At 35.7% G+C, this 22,956-nt stretch overlaps 5 protein-coding genes across 5 annotated transcripts; 1 reads left to right on the top strand and 4 right to left on the bottom strand.

The window, feature by feature from the left end:
* Window positions 1-848: 848 nt before the first annotated feature.
* Window positions 849-2,388, bottom strand: LOC111497875 (60S ribosomal protein L6-1-like). Its single transcript, XM_023148876.1, has 4 exons — window positions 2,075-2,388; window positions 1,815-1,921; window positions 1,200-1,381; window positions 849-1,111 (listed from the first exon to the last, which is right to left on the bottom strand). The coding sequence occupies exons 1-4, from the start codon at window positions 2,323-2,325 to the stop codon at window positions 956-958; spliced, it is 696 nt and encodes a 231-aa protein (XP_023004644.1). The 5' UTR covers window positions 2,326-2,388; the 3' UTR covers window positions 849-955.
* Window positions 2,389-2,806: 418 nt separating this feature from the next.
* LOC111497873 (30S ribosomal protein 2, chloroplastic-like) lies at window positions 2,807-5,142 on the top strand. Its single transcript, XM_023148873.1, has 4 exons — window positions 2,807-3,138; window positions 3,953-4,054; window positions 4,209-4,511; window positions 4,906-5,142. Exons 1-4 carry the CDS (start codon window positions 2,857-2,859, stop codon window positions 4,942-4,944), a joined length of 726 nt encoding a protein of 241 aa, XP_023004641.1. The 5' UTR covers window positions 2,807-2,856; the 3' UTR covers window positions 4,945-5,142.
* Window positions 5,143-7,037: 1,895 nt separating this feature from the next.
* On the bottom strand, window positions 7,038-10,536 carry LOC111497805 (protein trichome birefringence-like 14). The gene is made up of 5 exons (XM_023148761.1): window positions 10,364-10,536; window positions 9,736-9,952; window positions 8,685-8,954; window positions 8,244-8,439; window positions 7,038-8,083 (listed from the first exon to the last, which is right to left on the bottom strand). Exons 2-5 carry the CDS (start codon window positions 9,890-9,892, stop codon window positions 7,252-7,254), a joined length of 1,455 nt encoding a protein of 484 aa, XP_023004529.1. The 5' UTR covers window positions 9,893-9,952; window positions 10,364-10,536; the 3' UTR covers window positions 7,038-7,251.
* Window positions 10,537-11,234: 698 nt separating this feature from the next.
* On the bottom strand, window positions 11,235-15,770 carry LOC111497800 (vicianin hydrolase-like). Its single transcript, XM_023148755.1, has 13 exons — window positions 15,558-15,770; window positions 15,394-15,463; window positions 14,192-14,250; window positions 14,033-14,108; window positions 13,861-13,938; window positions 13,622-13,709; window positions 13,204-13,456; window positions 12,985-13,100; window positions 12,695-12,912; window positions 12,375-12,406; window positions 12,189-12,291; window positions 11,834-11,942; window positions 11,235-11,745 (listed from the first exon to the last, which is right to left on the bottom strand). The coding sequence occupies exons 1-13, from the start codon at window positions 15,723-15,725 to the stop codon at window positions 11,577-11,579; spliced, it is 1,539 nt and encodes a 512-aa protein (XP_023004523.1). The 5' UTR covers window positions 15,726-15,770; the 3' UTR covers window positions 11,235-11,576.
* A 2,027-nt stretch (window positions 15,771-17,797) lies between these two features.
* On the bottom strand, window positions 17,798-22,372 carry LOC111497798 (vicianin hydrolase-like). Its single transcript, XM_023148753.1, has 13 exons — window positions 22,143-22,372; window positions 21,994-22,063; window positions 21,751-21,809; window positions 21,255-21,330; window positions 21,071-21,148; window positions 20,876-20,963; window positions 20,458-20,710; window positions 20,239-20,354; window positions 19,945-20,162; window positions 19,601-19,632; window positions 19,412-19,514; window positions 18,404-18,512; window positions 17,798-18,314 (listed from the first exon to the last, which is right to left on the bottom strand). Exons 1-13 carry the CDS (start codon window positions 22,323-22,325, stop codon window positions 18,146-18,148), a joined length of 1,554 nt encoding a protein of 517 aa, XP_023004521.1. The 5' UTR covers window positions 22,326-22,372; the 3' UTR covers window positions 17,798-18,145.
* Window positions 22,373-22,956: the final 584 nt, after the last annotated feature.

Here is a 22,956-nt window from a genome sequence, read left to right as displayed (position 1 = left end):
TTATGGCATGCTGTGCGACACTCACTTTTCAGCAACAAGTGAACTAAGTCAATTCGTTCTTATGTCGTCACTTTCCAACCGAAGGTTTAAGAAAAGATGGCAGAGAAAGATTTTGAAAGAGTGTTATATATGCAAACAATGGCTCACGAAGGTTTTAGAAACGATGGCAGAGAGAGATTTTGAAAGAGATGGCAGAGAAAGATTTTGAAAGAGTGTTATATATGCAAACAATGGCTCACGAAGGTTTTAGAAACGATGGCAGAGAGAGATTTTGAAAGAGTGTTATATATGCAAACAATGGCTCACAGTATATTACTATTGGTAGGGGGAAGTTGATGTAATCTCACATGGATTAATTAAGAAAAAGATCATGAAGAACGAACACTATTTTCATTGGGATAAGACATTTTAAACCAAAAATAAAGTCACGAAAATTTATAATTAAAGTCAACAATATTATATTATCGTACAAAGTCGTGTTCCATAGTAAAAAAAAAAATTGCAAATTGCAATCTCCTACCACAAGTTATTATCACCATCAGGGTCATAACTCAAATTGAAATTGTTCATAAATGGAAATGGTTCAAAATGATGTCAAAAAAAAGCCACAAGTTTGAAACACTAAAGATATCTATGACATCAACTTCTACCAACGTTATAATGGGAGGTTCTATAATTTTCAAAAAAGACTTCTTAATAGTCAGATATCATAAGAAATTCAAAAAGGAAATCCAATCGAAGGAACCTATTTGAACATTAAACAAATCATGCTACATACATACATATATATATATGTATGTATATATGTATACATGTATACATGTATGTATTCCAAAAAGAAAGAGAGAAACTGTGAACCATGGAATCTCCATTTCGAATAAAAAATTGGGACAGGCAACTACTGTAACGAGTCGTGAACAAGTTCAGATGAACAAAAAACAAACAAATCCCTTATCTAAAAGGTAAGCTCATGAGGTTTCATTCCAGACTTGAGAGAAAATCTTGCTGCCAAGTACGCCTTCAACTCCGGAACACCCTCGATCGACTTTATCAATGGTGTATCCACAGCTTTCTGGTCATCCTTCTTGTCAGCTGGGAGGGCACTTTTCTCCTAGAATAAGAAGTATGAATCAAATAATTAGGACAGCTAAACAACGCGACAATGGGGCATCTTAGAAGTGCAATGCAGGTCCTTGTACCTCTTTCTCTGCCTCGAAGAACTCGCCTTCACTCTTCTTCTTCTTCTTCTGAACTTCCTTGGAGAAATACTTGTCGTCGAACTTCTCGGTGTTAACGCCAGAGAATTCTACTTTGGTGGAGGTTGCAATGACGTACGATTGGTTCACCCGTCTTAGAGGAACACCATTAATCTTGAAAGGCCCTATAGTCATAAAGGAAATGTTACAGTAATGCTTAAAAAGCACACCAACTTTCATAAGAAAACAAGAGCTGACTTCAGGTGGCGTTTCACATTAACTAGAATGTTACATTAAATCCAAGCTTCAGCATTAAGAAATTCAAATTCCCAGTAAACAGATAAGGAATAGAGCTTCAACTATTTGCTTTAATACAATTTGAAATCACGGGCAATAGAAAGAATTAATCAACATTGGGTATTTTTAAACGAAAGTAAGCAATAGAATAAGTTCTTCAGCAAATGCACTCACAGGACGAAGTAAAGGCAAACGTTTCCATTAAAGAGGACAGCAAAGAAAATTAAATCGCAAGAAAAAGCAAACTAAATCACAGGAAAACTTCTAAAATGCAAACAATACATAGAAGAAATAAGAGACGACAGAAAGCAATGAACTCACCAGTGACCAGAAGCAACCCAGATGGCAGCTGTTTCAAAAACACAACTCTCTTCCCCTTGAATCTCCCAGCAAGGATAATCAACACGGTACCGGGAGTAATGCTGGCTCTAGAATCACAAATAGAAAAAAATTAAAGTAAGACCTCAATCTTCAAATCCCAAAGCTTCTCGACCGGAATAAGAGTAAGACCTCAAAGCACTAAAAATCAAACAGAACAAAATAATAATAATAAATTGAGCGAGCGAACAAAGTCGCCATACCTTAGCTTCGTGAGTCTGGCCTTGCGCTTGTTAACAAGGGGCTTCTTCACATCATCGGCAGGATAAAACTTCGGCGGCTTCTCGACTGCGGCATCAGCTTTTGGCTGGGCATCATGACGAGGGAACACTCCACCGTTTTTGGCCTTGATGGCCCAAAGACCTCGCTTGTGATACATCTTAGACCTCGAGTATTTACCGACGCCTCGGATTAGATCCGGGTTTCTGGTAACTCTAGGGGTTTTGGGCGCCATTACCGTATCCCTGCGAGAATCTGCTGCTCTTCTTCAACGAGAAAGAAACTACCACCAGAAAGCCTAATCATTCAACAAAGGGAACATATATTAGGGTTTCTTTTTTTCTCGGAAAAGCCCTAATTCGAAGCTCTTGATAGTTTGGGCTTGGGTCTAAGCCCTAATTCGAATCTCGTGTAGTTTGGGCTTGGGCCCAAGCCCTAATTCGATGCTCTTGATAGTTTGGGCTTGGGTCTAAGCCCTAATTCAAATCTCGTGTAGTTTGGGCTTGGGCCCAAGCCCTAATTCGATGCTCTTGATAATTTGGGCTTGGGCCCAAGCCCAAATGACAACAATCAAAGGTTTATTTTTAACAACTAAAAAAAATTGAGCATATGGTTATATTTATCTTAAAAAAAGGAAAAAAAAATTGAATGGCACGTGCGGTAAGCACGTGTGTGAACCTTCATGCCGACTGGATAAACCGCTGGGCTCGCTCACCTCAGGGTTCTGTTGTTGTCGCTTCGGAACACAAAGCTTTACAGACCAAAAATGGCTTCCATCTCTGCCGTATTATCGCCAACGAATCTCATCCACAGTTCCACAAAACCCGCCGAAATCCTTCTCAAATCAGTTTCATTTCACCGCCGTCGTACCCATACCCTCCTCCGCCTATCTCCCGGTCGCCCCTCGAGACTTTTCGCGGCGCTTACTGCTCAGGATTCCAGTTCAGTGGCGGAAAGGAAATTGTACGTTGGGAATATACCTAGAAATGTGGATAATGAGGAGCTCACTCGGATTGTTGAACAACATGGGGCTGTGGAGAAGGCTGAGGTGCGTAATTTATGATTGATTTTTTTTTTTTTCTTCTATTGTACATTTTGAAATTCGTTGCGTACCCTGCGCGTCAAGATGTTGATGTTGAGGTTTGCTTGCTGGATTCTATTATTGAGGACTCATATCTATCTGCTTGATTAGTTTGTCTTCAACGAATCTTCGCATGAATTGAATTGAGTTAATTGTTCATAAGTTGAGTTCATCAAAACTTCTTCCTGAATGTACCCTGATTTTGGCATGAATTTAATCGAGTTAATTGTTTATAAGTTAAGTTCATCAAAACTTCTGCCTGAACGTACCTTGATTTTGGGCCGAATTTGTCCACCATTTACTTTCAAATGGAGTTTACTTTCAGAGTGTTATCCAATCCACGAAGGAAGTAAAAATGGAAAATGTTCATAGGAGAGAGGGAAGGAAGAGTTCATAGGAGGGGAAAGGATAGTTACGCTCTGTTAGTTACAATAAGCTGCAGCCACTTATCAAAGGGAAGAAGGATGTACAGGACGATTTTAGGGGAAAGGAGAATCGAATCCTGTGAAATGCTCGCCACTGGCTCATAGAAATTCCTTAGGACTTTAAAATTTAATTCTTGCTGCTTTCGGGTTCATCGCTTCAGTGTCGTTGCGTTTGTATGAGAGTATCTAAGATGAGTACGAAACAGTCCCTGAAATGAAGTAGCTAATGACATGTCTTTAATGATGTATTTCTTGCAATCAATTTACTTGAAGAATTCTAGCATCCTCTTGTTCTTAATCCTTACTTGCTAACTGTTGGTATTGACTTTAAAACTCCAATTTTGTTCCATTTCCAGGTCATGTATGACAAATACTCTGGAAGAAGCCGCAGGTTTGCCTTTGTTACCATGAAAACAGTTGACGACGCAAATGCAGCAATTGAGAAACTGAATGAGACGGTAAGCTAAATACTTATCAAGTGCAACAAAAATCGAAAAAGAACAAGAACAAAACAATTGTTTCTTACTGTTCACTAGAATCTAGGGTTTAGGGTTTAGGGTTCACTAGAATCTAGATAGATGAATTGTGCTGACTCTATCGGTCTAATGACAGGACGTTGGGGGACGTACAATTAAAGTCAATATAACCGAAAAACCTGTGGTAAATATGGTTGATATGTCACTTCTTGAGGCAGAGGAATCCCAATTCATCGACAGTCCCCACAAAGTATATGTAGGAAATATTTCGAGTACTGTCTCTACCGAAACACTCAAAAACTTCTTCTCTGAGAAGGATAAAGTTCTCAGTGCAAAGGTTTCACGGGTTCCCGGTACATCAAAAGCAAGTGGCTACGGTTTTGTTACCTTTTCTTCCGAGGAGGAAGTTGAAGCTGCCATTTCATCTTTTAACAATGTTGTAAGTAACTCGCTTCCATTCTCTATCACATCGAACGTTGTGACACCAATACTGATTTATGCAAACTCTACCTCATTTTCTGGTCGGGTTTCATGCATTGGCAACATTTTTACTCACATTGTCCAGTAGAGCATTCCTTGTTTCATTTTCTGTTTCCCTAAACAATTACATATAGAGTAGCATTCTGATCACCAACTTGTAAGAAGCATTTCTAAACCTTGTCGATTGGTATGCCCACTCGAACAACTTACATTGATCATCGATATTACTAATAGTTGGACAAGCTATGTTCATCAAAGATGATGGCATACTTCCCTGAAAACTCTCATGCACATTTTTCGTTCCGAACGGGTGGAAGAAGCTTGTGTCTGATATGTGTTTTCCTTTGCTGCAGTTGTTGGAAGGTCAACCAATTCGTGTAAACAAGGCATAGTTTTGTAGGATTCTTTGTATCAAAAGGTATGCAAATTTCGCTTTTTGCCTCTCGGCATGAATTAATGAACAGCAGAGGTCAGATTTTTCTCTCAATTTCTCTGTATTGATCATTAGTGTATAATCTTGTTTATTTTTCTTTTTAAGATTTGACTATTTGCAATCTTTACTTGTTCCTCAAATTCCACATTTGACTATTCAAGTATTTGCAGTCTTCATGTGCACTATAAATACATCATCTTTTCAAAGGAATTTCTCATTTCTCAAATTCTCAGTTCCTTCTGCTTTGGTTTCTCAAAACCCAGAAAACAATGATGCTCTCTCTTCTCTCAGCTTTCATAGATTGCTTCCTTCCTTCTCTCTCCCCAAAGGCTTCCCATGGCGGAAGAACATGTAAACCCCAAACTCAAACAACAGCCTCCAAACTGACACCTGAAGCTGATTCGCAGCTCCCTCAAGCTCCTATAATCGTGTCTCATTTCCCAGTTTCTGCAAATTTATCTTGCTTGTGATTTCCTTGATGAACTCTGGTCTTCAATGGACTCCTCTTGGATCGAATCTGAAAAAGATGAAGTTTTGTCTTTGATCATGTTGTCTCTCGAGTTCAGTCATGGGTGTTTGTAGAACTAGTTTCTTTCATGTTCCAGCTCTGGTTTTGATTCTTTTTTTTCCTTTTTGGAGATTAATATACAACGTTTTTCTTGTAATTTCTTCGTTTCTTCAATGGGTATTGACTTTTTTATCTCATGTTTGTACTGGGTCTTAATTAAAATGTTAAAATACTCCAAACAGCTTTTTATATTTACTACTTTTTTAAGATGGGTCTTTTAGTAGCATAAGGTCAAAGACACTTGAAATAATTCCTCTAAGTCTATAATTTTCAAACAAAATGTTAAAAATATCGATATAAGATTAAATTTATCAAAATTTAACAGCTCACTTTTTTGAGCTAATACATGATTTAATATAATAATATAGTCGGAGGTCATGTGTCCAAACTCCTGTGATGCCACATTGATTGTGGTTGAAATGATAAAAGAAAATGTAACCGTCCCAAGTTCATTGCTAGTAGATATTGTTCAAAGCTCTGAAGGGGGAGGATACAATGCTATCAAAGTCAGACACTAAGCGGTGTGCTAGTGAATGCTAAACCTCGAAGGGAGGTGGTCATCGGGCGGTGTGTCAGCAAGGACAATGGACCCTTAAGGCGTGGATTGTGAGATCTCACATCAATTTGAGAGAAGAAAGAGTGTCCGTGGGCCCTAAAGGGGAGTGGATTGTGAAATTGTACTTCAATTGGAAAGGGAAATGAGTGTAAAGAGGGTCGATTGTGAGATCCCATATTAGTTGGAGAGGGGAATAAAACATTAGAATGTGGAAATCTCTTCTCTCCCTAGCAAACCCATTTTAAAAATTTCGAGGAGGAAGGAAAGGAAAAATTAAAAAATAAGAGTGTAAAATTCTCCGTATTTATATTGGTGTATCAACTTTTAATATAAACATTTAATGAGCTTTTTTTTTTTTTTTTTTTTTTTTTTTTTTTAACAAAGGGAAAAAAAGTCAAATTAATCAATAGTAAAATAATATTAGATGATGACATGTAATAATGAAAATGAGGGGAAAAAGTATTAATAATTTGACCTTGGAAGCCGCCACGGCCACTCGTGCTTGGGAACCACGGGGTGCTTGGGAACCACGGCATCTTCCGTGTCGACGACAAAGCAAATGAATCATCTGCCATCTGTTCTTCCTTCTTACACTATAAATTCAACATGAATAACTACGAACAACAACAGCATCCATTGAAATGGGTTTCTTCTCTCAAATGTTCGGCTGCTGCTTCTCCTCCCGAATCTCCGCCGACGGGAAGGAAATTCCGGCGAAGAATCAAAAACCCAAGAAGAAACAGACGGTGGAGCCTAAGGGAGCTCCGATTGTAGTGTCTTATTTTCCTGGTAGCTCCAATCCTTCTCGCTTGTAATGAAGACAGTCTCAGTTGTCGTTGATGATAGGATTATGAATGAGTTTATGTAATATTAAGGTCGAAGTGTTTGTACATATATATTATATGCATATAGAATGAAGACACGATTCTTAATGCCATGATGTAATCATTATATGCATATTATGATTCTGAGTGAATGTATCCATGGAATTGATATCAAAATAAATAATGGGTTGAAGAGACCAAAGAAATTAAGGACCAAATCGCCTTGAAAATTCCCGCGACATTCGTGCGTTCCTAGTTCGGCCCCGTTTCGATCCTCTTCCATCATCAAAAGAACAGGACATTATGAATGAAGCAAAACTATATCTGTGCGATTAGAAGTTCATTCCATGTGTCCGGTACGCCAGGCATGCACCAATGCAAGCAATCACTGGTGTTTAGGATAGCTCTACGAGTGTAGCGCGACACGTGGGCTTCGTCTCGTAACTGAGAGATGGCAGTTATATCCAGGATCTTTACCTTGGTACCCTTTACAGCATTTTGAACAACAATGTCAGTAGATCCATCTTGAACGACCTCGTTCCCGCCCAACAATGGAATCTTATTATCACAAGATCCCCCGGTGTTCCAATCGCCATTGAAGAAATGCCTCGGCGAAATTGTCCTAAAGAAAACTTTTAGATTACGAGGATGCAGCGGAAGTTGCGATTCGACCCATCGGACAACACTGTACACAGTCAAGTTCTTGGCATTCCCCATATCCAAAGGCTTCTTTTCTTCTGCTGGTTTTCCATCAGCATACATCACCCACCTATTTCCTTCAAGTTTTCCCCTGTTCCAATGGTGTCCTGTATTTAAAACCAACACATCGAACTGTTGGAAGAACTTTCTCATGAATGCTGGGGGTCGGTCCAAATGCATTGCAATATTCGTTGCTCGATCCGATCTATTAAGAGGTTCTAGATCAGATAGGCTTGCCGACCAGTAATATAGAATCGTAGTGTTCGTGTTTCGAAACCGATAAACCCATCCATCTGGTCGAAGAGCCCCGGGAGCTTTGGCGAGACCATATTCTCTTCCCACATCGTCGACTTCCGGGTTTTCTTCACCACCAGTGAGCATACACATTAAGGATTGAAACTGCTGCCTACCCAATGAATCTCCTATAAATGCTATCGTTTTGTCCTGCATTCTAGAACACAAAATGACATTCAAATCCACGAAACCAATTTAGCAGGAGCTCATGGAAGGACATCAAATCGACGAAATACGCTCATGGGATCGTTAAAGTCGAATGCATAGCTATCCTAATGAAGCAAGTACCAACACAATTGGGGTTAAAATCTCGATACCTTCTCAAGAATGAAGAACGCTCAAACTCTGGCATGTAGCAATTTTCGGGTTGCCACCTATATCCTTCATAAGAAAAGTCCTTTCTTTTTGTAAGTCTACAAGCCCACATTATTGATAGCCATTTTTTACATTGTAATCCAGAATACCATGGCCGCCTGCTGTCTTCAACCCATCTACCTTTGGCGTAGTTGCACACTGAATGAGTAATAATATCTTAGAAACGACATGAACAACATAATCGATGCATGAATCGAGAAAATGTGGTCGATGGCATGTTCTTAACAAAAGCTGATTCCGCTTAGAGGTAAAACTAAGAACAATAAACAAATCTGTGCCTACCATCTCAAACCTTACGTTAAACAAGGCCACGCCTCGGACAAAGAACAAATATCATAGCATTGTGGAAATCTATGCTAATAATCAGAGAATCTAAATGATACCTTTTGAGGAAGAAGACGAGGTAACGCCATCTTCGCTTTCTTTCAATGGAGGAGTGGGCTTGGAGACAGAACCAGCATCTGAGTAGTTAGTGCTTTTTCCTGGCTGTTCTTTTTTTTGGATAAGAAGTCCTGGCTGGTCTTTTTCATCAGTATTGTTACTTCTTTCCTTCATTTTATCCTCTAACTTGGCTATCTCATCCTCTGACTTACCCATTTCTTCTTTTGGCTTAGTCGATATTGAGGAACGATTTGACACGTTGACTACATATTCTAAGTCATGATAGAAAATTAATCCATGAGTTACCAGCACAATACAAATTACAGAATTCGACGATCAAACATGACAGAAAACGTAAATCAAGTTTAAACAGTCGTTTTCTCAGAGGAGTTAGAAAGACATGCTTGTTTCAGTGGTAGAGCATGCAAGCTGATTAGTATACTGATCTTTAGAACGTGAAGAAACCATCACGACCTCCCCATGTTTCACTTCTCAATCAAACCATTCAAATTCTACGTTCCAGAAACAACAGTAAAAATGGAAATGAAAAATAGAATTCAAGTCAAAAGGTTGTCATTGAAAGTGTTAGAAATCACGACCCTCTACACTAATATGATATTATCCACTTTGAACATAAACTCTAATGGCTTTGTTTTTTGTTTCCCCAAATGGCCTCGTACCAATGGAGATGTATTCCTTACTTATAAACCCAGGATTATTCCCTTAACTAGCCAATGTGTGACTCTTTCCCAACAATCCTCAACAATCCTCCCCTTGAACAAAGTACACCATAGAGCCTCTCCGGAGGCCTATGGAGCCCTCAAACGGCCTCCCTTTAATTGAGGCTCGACTCCTTTCCCTGGACCCTTCGAACAAAATACACCCTTACACCCTTAATTCGCTAATGTGGGACTCTCTCCCAACAATCCTCAACAGAAACAAGGCTCAGAGATCTACCATTTTTATCCCACCAAAGTTTTGCATATTCATCTCATTCTTAACATTAGATTAAATAGACACATCTTAAACAGTAGAAAGAAGCATCTTAAATACCTGAAACTGGTATCATAAACTGCTCTCTTGTTACTGGAAGAAAACTGGCAAAATAGCTTTTATCCCAAGCCCATAACAATATGGTTGCAAGCATAAGAACAACCAAGACAATGGAAAGATGTCCTCCCCTTAGCTTAATGATGTTTCCACCTTTCATCTCTTGGCTTCTATGACATGTATCCCCTCATGTTAAACTGGGTGCATTCCTTCAGCACATCTGTGTCGGTACAAGAAAAAATTACAAACAAATCAGAAAGAACAAAACGAAACTCGGAGCAAAATTTCCCCAAACAATATTATTGAAGAAAATGAACCATCGATTGGTACTAATTCGTTTGCAAGCCCATTAAAATAGCTAACAGATACATGGGCTTCTCAAACAAATGTAGATTTTGGTAAGCAGAAGCTAAAATCATCAGCAATGCTAAAGCTAAATCGATCAAACAGAGCTAAAACAAACACAGATACCACAATCAATCACAATCCAAAAGTAATTTCGTTCAACTAATACACCGATCGAGACGACCCATTAGAGTTTCTTAGAAAATAAGAAGAGGGTAAGGAAGCAAAAGCTAAAACAATGGAGATTCCAGTAAAGAATCTGAATGAAACAAGAAAAATCACGCACCCAAATGTGGGAAAGGATGAGATTCAGAAACTGACGCGGCTTCTCATGAGAAAATCGTAGGCATTTTCGATTTGCATAGATGGTTACAGAGCACTCCTCTCATAATCATCAGATCCAAACTGAAGTTCAGAGAAGACGCTGAGACGAAAGAGAGGTGTCAGCACGAAAGATAGAAGGCAAAGACCGCCATTGAGTAATTTTTTAAATGACTAAAATACCCCTAATTTCCACGTGTTGGGTTGTGATTGATTGTACCCAACGATCTATGAGGTGGATTTAAAAAAAATATATTTTGAGAAAATATTGTGTTTTGGAAATTCAAATAATCAAATATTAATAAAATAAGAATAAATATTACAAATTTAATGCTTAAAAAAATTATTTTCTTTTCCAATTTTAGAAACTAGAAGGAATTTAACAAATTTCTTAGACTATAAAGACGAAATTTTTAAATTTTTAAATATTAAAGCATCTCTAAGGGCCATTCCTTCCCTTTTGCCTTCATCTTCCTCACAGTCCACCTATTACGGCAGGGCCGCCTATTATTTATCCTTTTTTTTTTTTGTTTCCGACAGACATCTCCCATGGCGGGTGTTTATGAACTTCAATTGCTTATTTGTACCTTTCTTTGGACTTTCGCTCAAGGTTTTAAAACGTATCTGCTAGGTAGAAGTTTCCATACCTTTACAAAGAATGCTTCGTTCTCCTCTCCAGCCGACGTAGGATCTCACATCTCTTTATTTTCTTAACCGTGTTTAGCTAACGTTGTTAATGAGCATCTGGTTCTATATCAAGGGGTCATGTCAAATCTTGCTTGCATGTGTTACAATTATGCAGGTTTTTGCAGAACTGAAGGACCTTTCAGATGAAATCAAAGCAACAGAATTGGTTTCACCCACTTTAATCATAATTGGAAAGGTGGTATCTCTCTCACCACATTGGTCTCTTTCTTCCAAAGCTGGCTTAAAAGAACTAAAGAGCCCATGAATATGGTTTGAACTACTTCAACTCGATTCATAAACACTTCTACATTCAACATTCTAAACCTTTTATCGAGAAATATCACACAAACTGCAAAAGGAAAGAGATTCCCGACACAAATGAAACACAAACGTTTCTCATGACACCCACTCCACTCCCCTCCCCTTCTTATTCATTAGTGGCTACATTGGGGAAGAAGCTACAGCAAGTGGGAGAGATTCTACTGCAAAGCTCAATGAAGAAGGAACCTCTTCAACCAGTAAGCAGAATACTTGAGGTACCTTCCCAATTTGTGCCTGAAATCGACGTAGATGAGGCCGAACCGCACCGTGTAGCCTGCGTCCCATTCAAAGTCATCCATAATAGTCCAGGCGTAGTATCCCTTCACATTCACTCCTTCCCTGTCATTTCAAAAGCACAACCATCAGAAAAGTTCTGAATTCATCTGTTCTCATCAATGGAGTTCGATGTTTATGAGATCATTCATACTTAATAGCTTGGAGAACAGATTCAAGATGGGCGTAGTGGTATCTGATCCTTGTTCCATCTTTCAGAGCTTCCTTAATTGGCAGTGTCGTATTGTCTGAATAAGCCATACCTATACACCACAACAAGCCAATAGTTCAGGGCTTGTTTGGTATCCAAAATGAGATTCAACTATTTTTATTGTCAGATTACCAAACACATTTCTAATCATTTCTATATCTGTTTCCAAATACATTCAAAAACACTGGAAATATGAAATACAAACTTTTTATTCAATCTTTTGTCTTCAAATTTCATCTTTCATATGACTAACTAAATGCAGCGTTGTATAGCCATTGATGGAGAGAAAGAAAGGTACCATTCTCGGTGATGTAAATAACTGGGTCTTTGTATTCTGCTTTAATGTATTTCAAAAGTAGATGAATGCCTTCTGGGTAGATGTAAAGCCAGTTCAAACTAGTCTGCAGAAGCAAAAGAGCCCATTTACAGTTCATTAACAAATGGCTCAACTGCTAATTAAAGTAAAGATAGAGAGAGTTCGAACCGCAGGTCCAATTAGAACACCATCATTATCCGCTGTAGCAGAAGAAAAAAATTATGTTAAAAGGATAAAGAAAAGCTTTGATTCAAATGAAAAATCACATAAACTTCAAAAACTGTATTAATTTTCACTCTAAACTTTGGAACAAGAAAGAACTCACTCATTTCAAACCAAATTGACCATTTAATAGAATTCTTAGAATTCACAAATTTCAATAAAAATAAACTCTGGTCCAATATCCTATCTTCATAAATTGCTAACATAGAAATCGCATAGCTTATTCAAGTTTAATTATCTCGTCAAAGAAAAGAAAGAAGACATACTAGAGAGGGAGATGTGCATATCAGAACTGTAGCTTATGTTTGGCGAATTCGAGAAAGGTATATCGTCAACGAAATTTCCAGTGTAGTAATTCATTCCAAGAAAATCCATTGATCCTTTAATGCTTTGTGACTCTGCCACGGAGAATTTCGGCAGCCTATTTCCGACGTACTGGTGCATCGATTTCGGGTAGTCGCCATAAGTAAGCGGATGCAGAAACCTAAAATTCATTTCGATTCAGTTCAATTCTTACCAACATCTCTCAACTAAGGATAAAGATAGAAACACTCACCATCCCAAGAAGAAATCAAGAGCACGATACACCGCCGCTTGGGAAGCTGCCGTGTTGCGTTTGGCCCTAAACCAGTGAGTCACCAATGTAATTCCAATCTGCCCCTTCTGCTTTGCCTAAAGCTCTCAAGTGAATTCGAATTAGCAAAATCAGTGTCCAAAACAAGATTCTGATTATGTTATGAAGAGATTAATTTAGGGATTGTTCTTGAATACTAACCTGGTACTTTGTCCTGTAGACTTCGACGGCAGCGGCGTGGGAGAGGAGGAGATTGTGGGCGACGATGTAGGGCTCGGTGCCGGAGTTGCCGGCGGTGCAATTTCCGACATAGTTGGAGCATCTTCCAGGAGCGAAAGTGCCGCCGTTGTACCCAAAAACGGTAAACGAATATGGTTCGTTAAGGGTTGTCCAATACTTGACTCGATCGCCAAATAATTTGAAGCATAAGTCCGCGTATTCCCGAAAATCATTCCTGTTTAATCACCAAAATTACATTAATTAATTTTTATTAGTTACTAATTATAAATTTACTCTCTACGTCTTCAAAAAAAAATATATAATTTATTTTATAATTTTAAATGTTAGAATTATTCGTTCAAAATTTTTAAATTAAATATAAAATTAATTAGTTACTCACACAACTTTGACGCTTCGAAATCCATTGTACTCATCTTCGAGTGCTTGAGGAAGATCCCAGTGAAAAAGAGTAACATATGGTATTATTCCTGTATATATTTATTTGCGAGCGTGATTTAATAATACAATAAATAAACGAGAATTAATATTTAGTGGTGATTTAATGTTATATATTATTATTATTATTATTATTATTAATATTTGAAGAAATTTCACCAAACAAGGCATCAATTTTTTTACCATTGGCGAGGAGCTCATTGATGACATTGTTGTAGAATTTGACGCCAAGTGGATTCACTCCTCCACGAAGGTTTCCCTCTGTCATTTTTTTAGAAGGAAAAATAAAACGGTAAAAAAACAAAAATTTACCCATGGAAATGGAAATAATTAATTTTGGGTAAAAAAAACTTACTCGGCAGGATCCTTGACCAAGAGATGGAGAATCTGAAAGAGTCCAACCCAATCTTTTTCATCAATTGTATATCCTCCTGAAAATATATATATATATCATTAATTAATATAATAAAATATATCTAATAAGTCTTTAAATTTTTAAAATATCAAATTTTACCTTATAACGATGGTAAAAATCGGTAGCCATTTCTCCATTTTTATGATCCCATATTTTTTCTGATCATATAATTCAATAACTCATCAATCATATGATCACACCATATTATAAATAATTAGTATCCTTATTATTACATTATTTTCAATTTACTAAAATAAAAAAAAAATGATTTTTTATTGCCAACATGGAATTGCACGAATAATTTTATAGAAAAAAATTAAATTAATAAAAATTACTCTTAAAGTTATTAAAATACTCTTAATTTTAAGTTTTAATATCCTTAAAATTGGTTCGAACTTAAAAAAAAAAAATAAATAATAAATCTTAAAAAATACCCCTTTTATTTAAAGAATACTCTTAATTATTTTAAAAATACCCTTAAACTTTTAAGCATTTTTATTAATACCTTTCAACTTTAAGATATTTTTAGTGTTAATATTCTATTTAAAAAATATCCATCAAATTTTAAAAGTTACCACCCATATTAGGAATAAAATTGTGTACGGACATTTCATAAAGTGTTTTTAAAGTTGGTAAAATAGTTTAAAGTTGGATTTTTTTTTTTTTAAATTCAAGCATATTATCTAAACCTTTAAAAATTCAATAATATCTTGATTTAAAACTCAATATTAATGATTTCATAAAATAAATTAACCATAAGTATATCTTAAAATTTTTAAATTTTAAAATACGAAAAGGGATATAGATGAGTTTAAAAAAGAATAAATGAAAAAAAAAATCTTTTAAATGAAATAGTATTGGTCAAGAACAATGTTTTTTTCATACACGTGGCGTAATGGTGTATTCAATTATTGCTTAAAGAGTGGCAACTAAATAAAAATATAATATTTGGAAAAATAATTTTTTAGAAAAAGTACAATAATTGTCTGATGAATAAAAAACAAAATCTTCATTAAAATATATATATATATATATATATATTTTTTTTTGTTTTAAATATAATTTTAGCGGATCTAATGTATACCACATATTTTAGTAAGCTCCAAAAAAAAAAAAAATTTGGAAGATTTTGGTAAGATATGTCCTCGTTAATTTAAACTTTTTAAAATTTCAATAATACCCTTTAATTAAAAATATGTTGTAGTTAATTTTGAATATTAATATTTTCATTTGAGTTTTTAAAAATTATTTATTTATTTATTTGTAATTAATGAAAATGATCGGGTAACGAAGAAAGAGACCTGGGTGGTTCTTAATGAAAGTATCCCAAATACTTGGACCTCTTCCATCTATACTTGCTGCTCCTTCCAACTGCAATTTTTTTTAATTTTTTTAATTTTAATGGCAATGGCAGCGCCGGTACGCCGGAACCCTAAAAATGGAGAGAGAGGTGGGGGAGGAGGACCTGGTAAGCGGCAGAGCCAGCTCCGAACACAAAACCCGGCGGGAAACTGCTCCGGTTGAACGGAACCGAACTATGACTCGGCTCCACACCATCAGTCAAACCGCTGCCGGCAATTGCGGCGGCGATGAGCATTATCAGAAGCACCGGAGCACTACTAGCCGCCGCCATGCTGCTACTCGTCGTCGGATCTTGTGTAGATCCTCAACCCCAACTGGCGTTTAAATAATGGGGTGGTGGGGGAGGACATGATTTAATTCATTTATTGTCTAGTTCGTCATTTTTTTTTTTTTATTCTAAAAAACCGAGTGCCATAAATTATTTAAAAATAATAATAATAATAAATTGTGTCCATATATATGATTACGTCTCTTTGAAAGATGGTCCCAAACAAATTAAGAATTATAGCACGTGATAGTTGTTGAGAATTTTTTTTTTTTAATTCGAATTTTTATTTATTTTTATTTTATGAATATGTATTATGATATGCGAGGAAAACTAAATGGGTTGTTTAGAAAATAAAAGAACTAAATGGATGGTTATAAAATAAATAAATTATTTGATGTTTAAATATAGATTAATTAATTAAATATCTTAAATATTCTAAAAAATAAGTTGTAGATAATTATTTGATTAAAATATTACAACTGTATGTATGCGAAATAAAATAATAATAATAATAATAATAATAAATAAATAAATAAAGATGATTGCCGACATGTCGCCTTGCATTATTTGATGGACCAAAGCTGCTTTACCTGTCAGAGAGGGAATTAAATGGATAGTATTAATTTCTCCTTTCAATTATCGCTAAATTAATATATTAATTTAGCCCTTCATCTCCATAGTACCGTTTGAATTTTAAAAAATTTCTAAAAAAATAATTAGAAGTTTAAAAAATGTCGTTTAGTTTTTAAAGATTCTAAAACCTTCAAAAAAAAAAAAAAAAATACACCTTAAATACCAAATACACCTTTAAAAAATTCTCTATTAACACCTTAAAAAAAAATCTTCAAAAATACCAAATAAGAAATAAAAAGGAATTTAAACAAATTTGTTATATATATATATATATATATAATAAAGATATAATTGTTGAATGATCGTGAGTTTATAAACAAAGAGTGCTTTAAGCCTTATATATATAGAAATGACTGGATACTTATTTTAATAATTTGGCCCCACATTTAAAGAAATTTTTGTCAAAAGTACACTATTATTTTATAATTTAAATATAAACGTGATGCATCATCGATATCATAATCTTAATGATTAAATGAGTTGGACGCCCCTATCTTGTTTCCAATTATTGATTTATGGTCATAACTATGATTTAAAGATTTAATGTTGATTTGGAATTTATTTATTTATTTATTTATTATGTTGGAGGAGATTTAAATTTTGACGATGATGGAATTAACGTTTTATAATGCGTGTTAAAAATTATCTATTTAAAATATTTTATAAAATGTATAATGGAATTAACATTTTAAGCGCACATGGACCCATTGGACAACCTCATGTACCCCCATGGTCCTAGTTCGTCGGGGCTAGCACTTGCTAATGGGCTACTGAACACTAAAGAGGGAAAGAGCCCACATAACATCATGACGAACATAAATGTCGTAATGTACGCGTCCATATTGTCATAACAGGGAATATCTCAATGCATACTATCATACATTTACGATGCAAGTCAAACCTCCTTTCATTTATAATGTAATGAGTCTATGAATCATGCATACATACTTCCTGTCAAATCTTTCAACATGATATAGTCGTCATGGCGTGATGTATGGAGGTTCATGCATCATATTTTATCAACATCATAACATAATTGTACATCATGACATAGTCACTCTATAACATTGCTTTACGAACAATAATAACACCACATAGCATAACATAGTATATCATGACATAACAAAGTGGTATGGTGGCTTGTAATATGACATAACATGGTAGGCTTAAAGCCAACCTACAACATAACAATCATAATTATGATACGTGCACAAGGCACAAGTCTATCATACATCTTGCAATTTGTCCAAGCCACTTACCATAACACTCTCTAGATGCTAACTTAAAGTTGTTTCCTTAAAATCTAATTCTGCCTCCAAAAGTGTGGAAGAAAAAAGTCTCTAAAAGAGTTGAAAATGGTTGAAAAATATATTCTCTAACTAGCTCCGAGCGGATGTGACTCAATAAGAAAAAGGGACCTCTTATTTATATTATTTGCAAAATTGTTCATAAGGAAGCCATATTATTAATAGTAAAACAAGGGTGGTTACAATGATCAACAATTACGTAAATATTTAAGCGGAATCAAGTAAAAAAGCTACATAATAACTTGACTTATTGTACTGGATCGATCCGTTTGAACTAGTTCGACTCGATTCATAAACACTTTTACATTCAAGATTCTAAACCTTTTATTGAGAAATATCAATCAACAAACTCAAATTGCAGAAGGAAAGAAGTTCTTGACACAAAAGTTTCTCATGTCACCCACTCCAACGCCCTCTCCTTATTCATTAGTGGTTCCATTGGGCAAGAAACAGCGGCATGTGGGAGAGATTCTACTGCAAAGCTCAATGAAGAAGGAACCTCTTTAACCAGTAAGCAGAATACTTGAGGTACCTTCCCAATTTGTGTCTGAAATCGATGTAGACGAGGCCGAACCGCACCGTGTAGCCTGCGTCCCATTCAAAGTCGTCCAGAAAAGTCCAGGCGTAGTATCCCTTCACGTTCACTCCTTCCCTGTCATTTCAAAAGCTCAACCATTAGAAAAGTTCTGAGTTCATCTGTTCTTATCAATGGAGTTTGATGTTTTATGAGATCATTCATACTTGATAGCTTGAAGAAGAGATGCAAGATGGGCGTGGTGGTATTTGATCCTTGTTCCATCTTTTAGAGCTTCCTTAATTGGCAGTGTCATATTGTCTGAATAAGCCATACCTGTACACCACAACAAGCCAATAGTTTAGGGCTTGTCTAGTATCCATTTAGCAGAAAGCATATTCATAAATTGATAAACAATGAGATTCAAAACCTATTTCATACATTCAAAAAACACGGTAAATATGATTGTAACCGTCCAAGCCCACAACTAATAAATATCGTCCACTTTGGTCCGTTACGTATCACCGCAGCCTCGCAGTTTTTAAAACGTGTCTACTAGGGAGAGGTTTCCACACCCTTATAAGGAATGTTTCATTCCTCTCTCCAACCGCCGATGTGGGATCTCACAATCCACCCCCTTGGGAGCCCAGCGTCTTCACTAGCACACTGTTCGGTGTCTGACTCTGATATTATTTGTAACAGCCCAAGTCTACCGCTAACAAATATTGTCCACTTTGGTTAGTTTCGTATCGCCGCCAGCCTCATGGTTTTTAAAATGCATCTACTAGGGAGACGTTTCCACACCCTTATAAGAAATGTTTCCTTCCCCTCTCCGACTGATGTGAGATCTCACAATCCACCCTCCTCGGAGGCCTAGTGTCCTCGTTGGCACACTGTATGGTGTTTGGCTTTGATACCATTTGTAACAACCCAAGTACACCACTAACCGATATTGTTCGCTTTTACCCATTACGAATCGCCATTAGCCTCACGGTTTTCGAAACGCCTCTACCAGGGAGAGGTTTTTACACTCTTCTAAGAAATGTTACATTCCTCTCTCCAACCGATGTGGGATCACATATATGAAATACAAACTTTTTATTCGATGTTTTGTCTTCAAATTTCATTTTTCATATGAGTAACTAAATGCATCGTTGTATAGCCAAATTTCATTTTTCATATGAGTAACTAAATGCATCGTTGTATAGCCATTGATTGGATAGAAAGAGAGGTACCATTCTCGGTGATGTAAATAACTGGATCTTTGTACTCTGCTTTAATGTATTTCAAAAGTAGACGAATGCCCTCTGGGTAGATGTAAAGCCAGTTCAAACCAGTCTGCAGAAGCATAAATAAATCGCTCAGCTGCTAATTAAAGTAATGAAAATAACAGCTCTAGATGGATAGATAGAGAGAGTACGAACCGCTGGTCCAATTAGAACACCATCTTTCTCCGCTGTAGAAGAAAAAATTCATGTTAAGGATAAGAAAAAGGTTTGGTTCGAATGAAAAATCACTTAAACTTGACAACTGAATCATATCTTAGCCTAAACTTTCAAACAAAAAACAACCTACCATCTACCAAGGTTCAAGAACTCAATAAAATTCTAAAACTTCACAAATCTCAATCAAAATTCAGCTCTCGTCTAATATCATATTTCGTGAATTCCTAACATAGAAATTGCATACCTTATTCAAATTTAGGTGTAAAGATCGAAATTCGCCCTAAAATTTAATTATCTCGTCAAAGAAAAGAAAGAAGACATACTAGAGAATGAGACGTGTGAATCAGAACTATAGCTTTTGTTAGGCGAATTCGAGAAAGGCACATTGTCCGCAAAATTCCCAGTGTAGTAATTCATTCCAAGAAAATCCATTGATCCTTTAACCCTTTTTGACTCTGCCACGGAGAATTTCGGCAGTCTGTCTCCGACGTACTGACGCATCGATTTAGGGTAACTGCCATAAGTAATCGGATGCAGAAACCTACAATTCATTTTAACTCAGTTAGTTAATTTTCACTAACATTTTCTCCACTAACGATTACGATCAAGACACTCACCATCCCAAGAAGAAATCAAGAGCTCGATTCGCCGCCGCTCGCGAAGCTGGCGTGTTGCGTTTGGGCCTAAACCAGTGAGTCACCAATGTGATTCCAATCTTCCCCTTCTGCTTTGCCTGTAGCTCTCAAGTGAATCCGAATTAGCGAAATCGGTGTCCAAAACAAGAATCTGATTAACAATGAAGAGATTGATTTAGGGATTTGTTCTTGAATACTGACCTGGTACTTTGTCCTGTAGACTTTGACGGCAGCGGCGTGGGCGAGGAGGAGATTGTGAGCGACGATGTAAGGCTCGGTGCCGGAGTTGCCGGCGGTGCAATTTCCGACGTAGTTGGAACATCTTCCAGGAGCGAAAGTGCCGCTGTTGTACCCAAAAACGCTAAATGAATATGGTTCGTTAAGGGTTGTCCAATACTTGACCCGATCGCCGAATAATTTGAAGCATAAGTCCGCGTAATTCCCAAAATCATTCCTGTTTAATCACCAAAATTACATTAATTAATTTTTATTAATTACAATAAAAGTTTTAATTTGACATTCTTCACATATTTAATATTTTTAAATTAAGAAAATTGTTTAATATAAAATTAAGTTTTATGTGTATTACCATTATAATAAACTTAATTATTTTACTTACACAATTTTCACGTTTCGAAATCCATTGTACTCGTCTTCAAGCGCTTGAGGAAGATCCCAATGAAAAAGAGTGACGTAAGGTATTATTCCTGTTTTTTTTTTTTTTTCACAACAAATAATTATTTACAATATATAAAAAAATATAATTCTCACCTTAACTTAATAATAAAATTAACCTCTTTTTAATTTTTTTTACCATTGGCGAGGAGCTCATTGATGAGATTGTTGTAAAATTTGACGCCAAGTGGATTCACTCCTCCACGAATGCTTCCCTCTGTCATTTTTTTTTTCGAAGGAAAAATAAAACGGTAAAAAACAAAAATTTACCGATGGAAATGGAAATAAATAAATTTTGGGTTAAAAAAAAAAAAAAAACTTACTGGGGAGAATCCTTGACCAAGAGATGGAGAATCTGAAAGAGTCCAACCCCATCTTTTTCATTATTTGCACGTCCTCCTACCAATTAAATCACAATTTTTTAATATATATAATTATAATTATAATCCAATATTATTAATTTACTTTTAATAATAATAAAATATATATAAATTAGAGTAATGGCGAAATTTTATTTGAGTTTAATAGTTAATTTAAATAGAATTCACACTTCAATTCAATTCACCATCTATTTTTGGTTGAATTATTTTTAAATTATTATTTTTTTAAAAAAATCAAGTTTATATTTTATATTGTTTGTCAGTTAGATTTTTGAGTCATATAATTAATAGTTAAGAGACGTATTTGACCCATCTAAAAAATTTAAATATTGATATTGTAATTTAATGAAAATAATATAATTGTAGACATGGACGTGATTAAATATAAAAAGGTTTTTAGGTTATGATAAAGTGAAAAATAAGAGTGCAAAAATAATACCTTATAACGATGGTAGAAATCGGTAGCCACTTCTCCACTGCTATGGTCCCATATTTTTTCTGATCATTTAATTCAATAACCCATCAACTAAAAATATAAAATATAAAATATAAAATGCATTTTTAATTACTCAAAAACACTTTCTACCCTATTTTGTAAACTGTTTATAAAATAAAATAAACACTTTTAAAAAAAAAATTAATTTAGCCATAAATTAAAATTATTGGTAATGAAGAACAAGACCTGGGTGGTTCTTAGTGAAAGTATCCCAAATACTTGGACCTCTTCCATCTTTACTAGCTGCTCCTTCTAACTGCAAACAAAAAAAACTGGCAATGTCGGTGCTCTGGAAGGCGGCGGAGAGAGAGGCGGAGAGAGAGAGAGGGGAAAACCTGGTAGGCGGCGGAGCCAGCTCCGAATAGAAAACCCGCCGGGAAACTGCTCCGGTTGAACGGAACTGAAGTATGACTCGGCTCCACGGAAGGGCTGTTCCTACCATCAGCCAAAGCGCCGCCGGCAATTGCAGCCGCAATGAGCGTTATCAGAAGCACCGGAGCGTTACTCGCTGCCGCCATGCTGCAACTTGTCGTCGGATCTTGTGCGGATCCTCAACCCCAACTCGCCTTTAAATAATGAGCCGGAGGTAACGGATAACTTTGGACGGCATGACATTTTTATTTATTTATTTTCATATATTTTTAATACGACCGATTACATAAAATTTACATATCACTATTTGCTATTGCAGCATCATTAAAGAGTATGATATTAACCAAATAAATTTATTTAATTAATGACAACTGAATTATGTTTAATATGAAGAGCTCTTCCACTTATTATTATTATTATTATTATTATTATTATTATTATTATTATTATTATTATTATTATTATTATTATTATTATAATAATACTTGTTTTTGTTAGTATTAGCACTAATTTTTTAAAAAATTTAAATATGATTGATTTAAGTGGCTCTTGTTAGCTAAAAATCTTGAAAAATTGAACTTCACAGGTTGGATCATCGAGTATTGATCAAGTCAATGACGGTTTAGAATAAAAAAGACCTTCTTAAACGTCGTTGCCTCTTCTTCATTCATAGTTTTCAATTTAAACCTTGAATTTTCAAAATTAAAATATTTCTATCTAAATCCATACCGTGAAGAAAGAAACGATCCTGCATTTATGTTAAAGGATCAGGTAACC

The sequence above is a fragment of the Cucurbita maxima genome, unplaced genomic scaffold (assembly GCF_002738345.1).
Source record: "Cucurbita maxima cultivar Rimu unplaced genomic scaffold, Cmax_1.0 Cma_Scf00024, whole genome shotgun sequence".
NCBI lineage: Eukaryota > Viridiplantae > Streptophyta > Magnoliopsida > Cucurbitales > Cucurbitaceae > Cucurbita > Cucurbita maxima.
The sequence above is the reverse complement of the archived record's forward strand: the minus strand, read 5'-3'. Positions and strand labels throughout refer to the sequence as shown.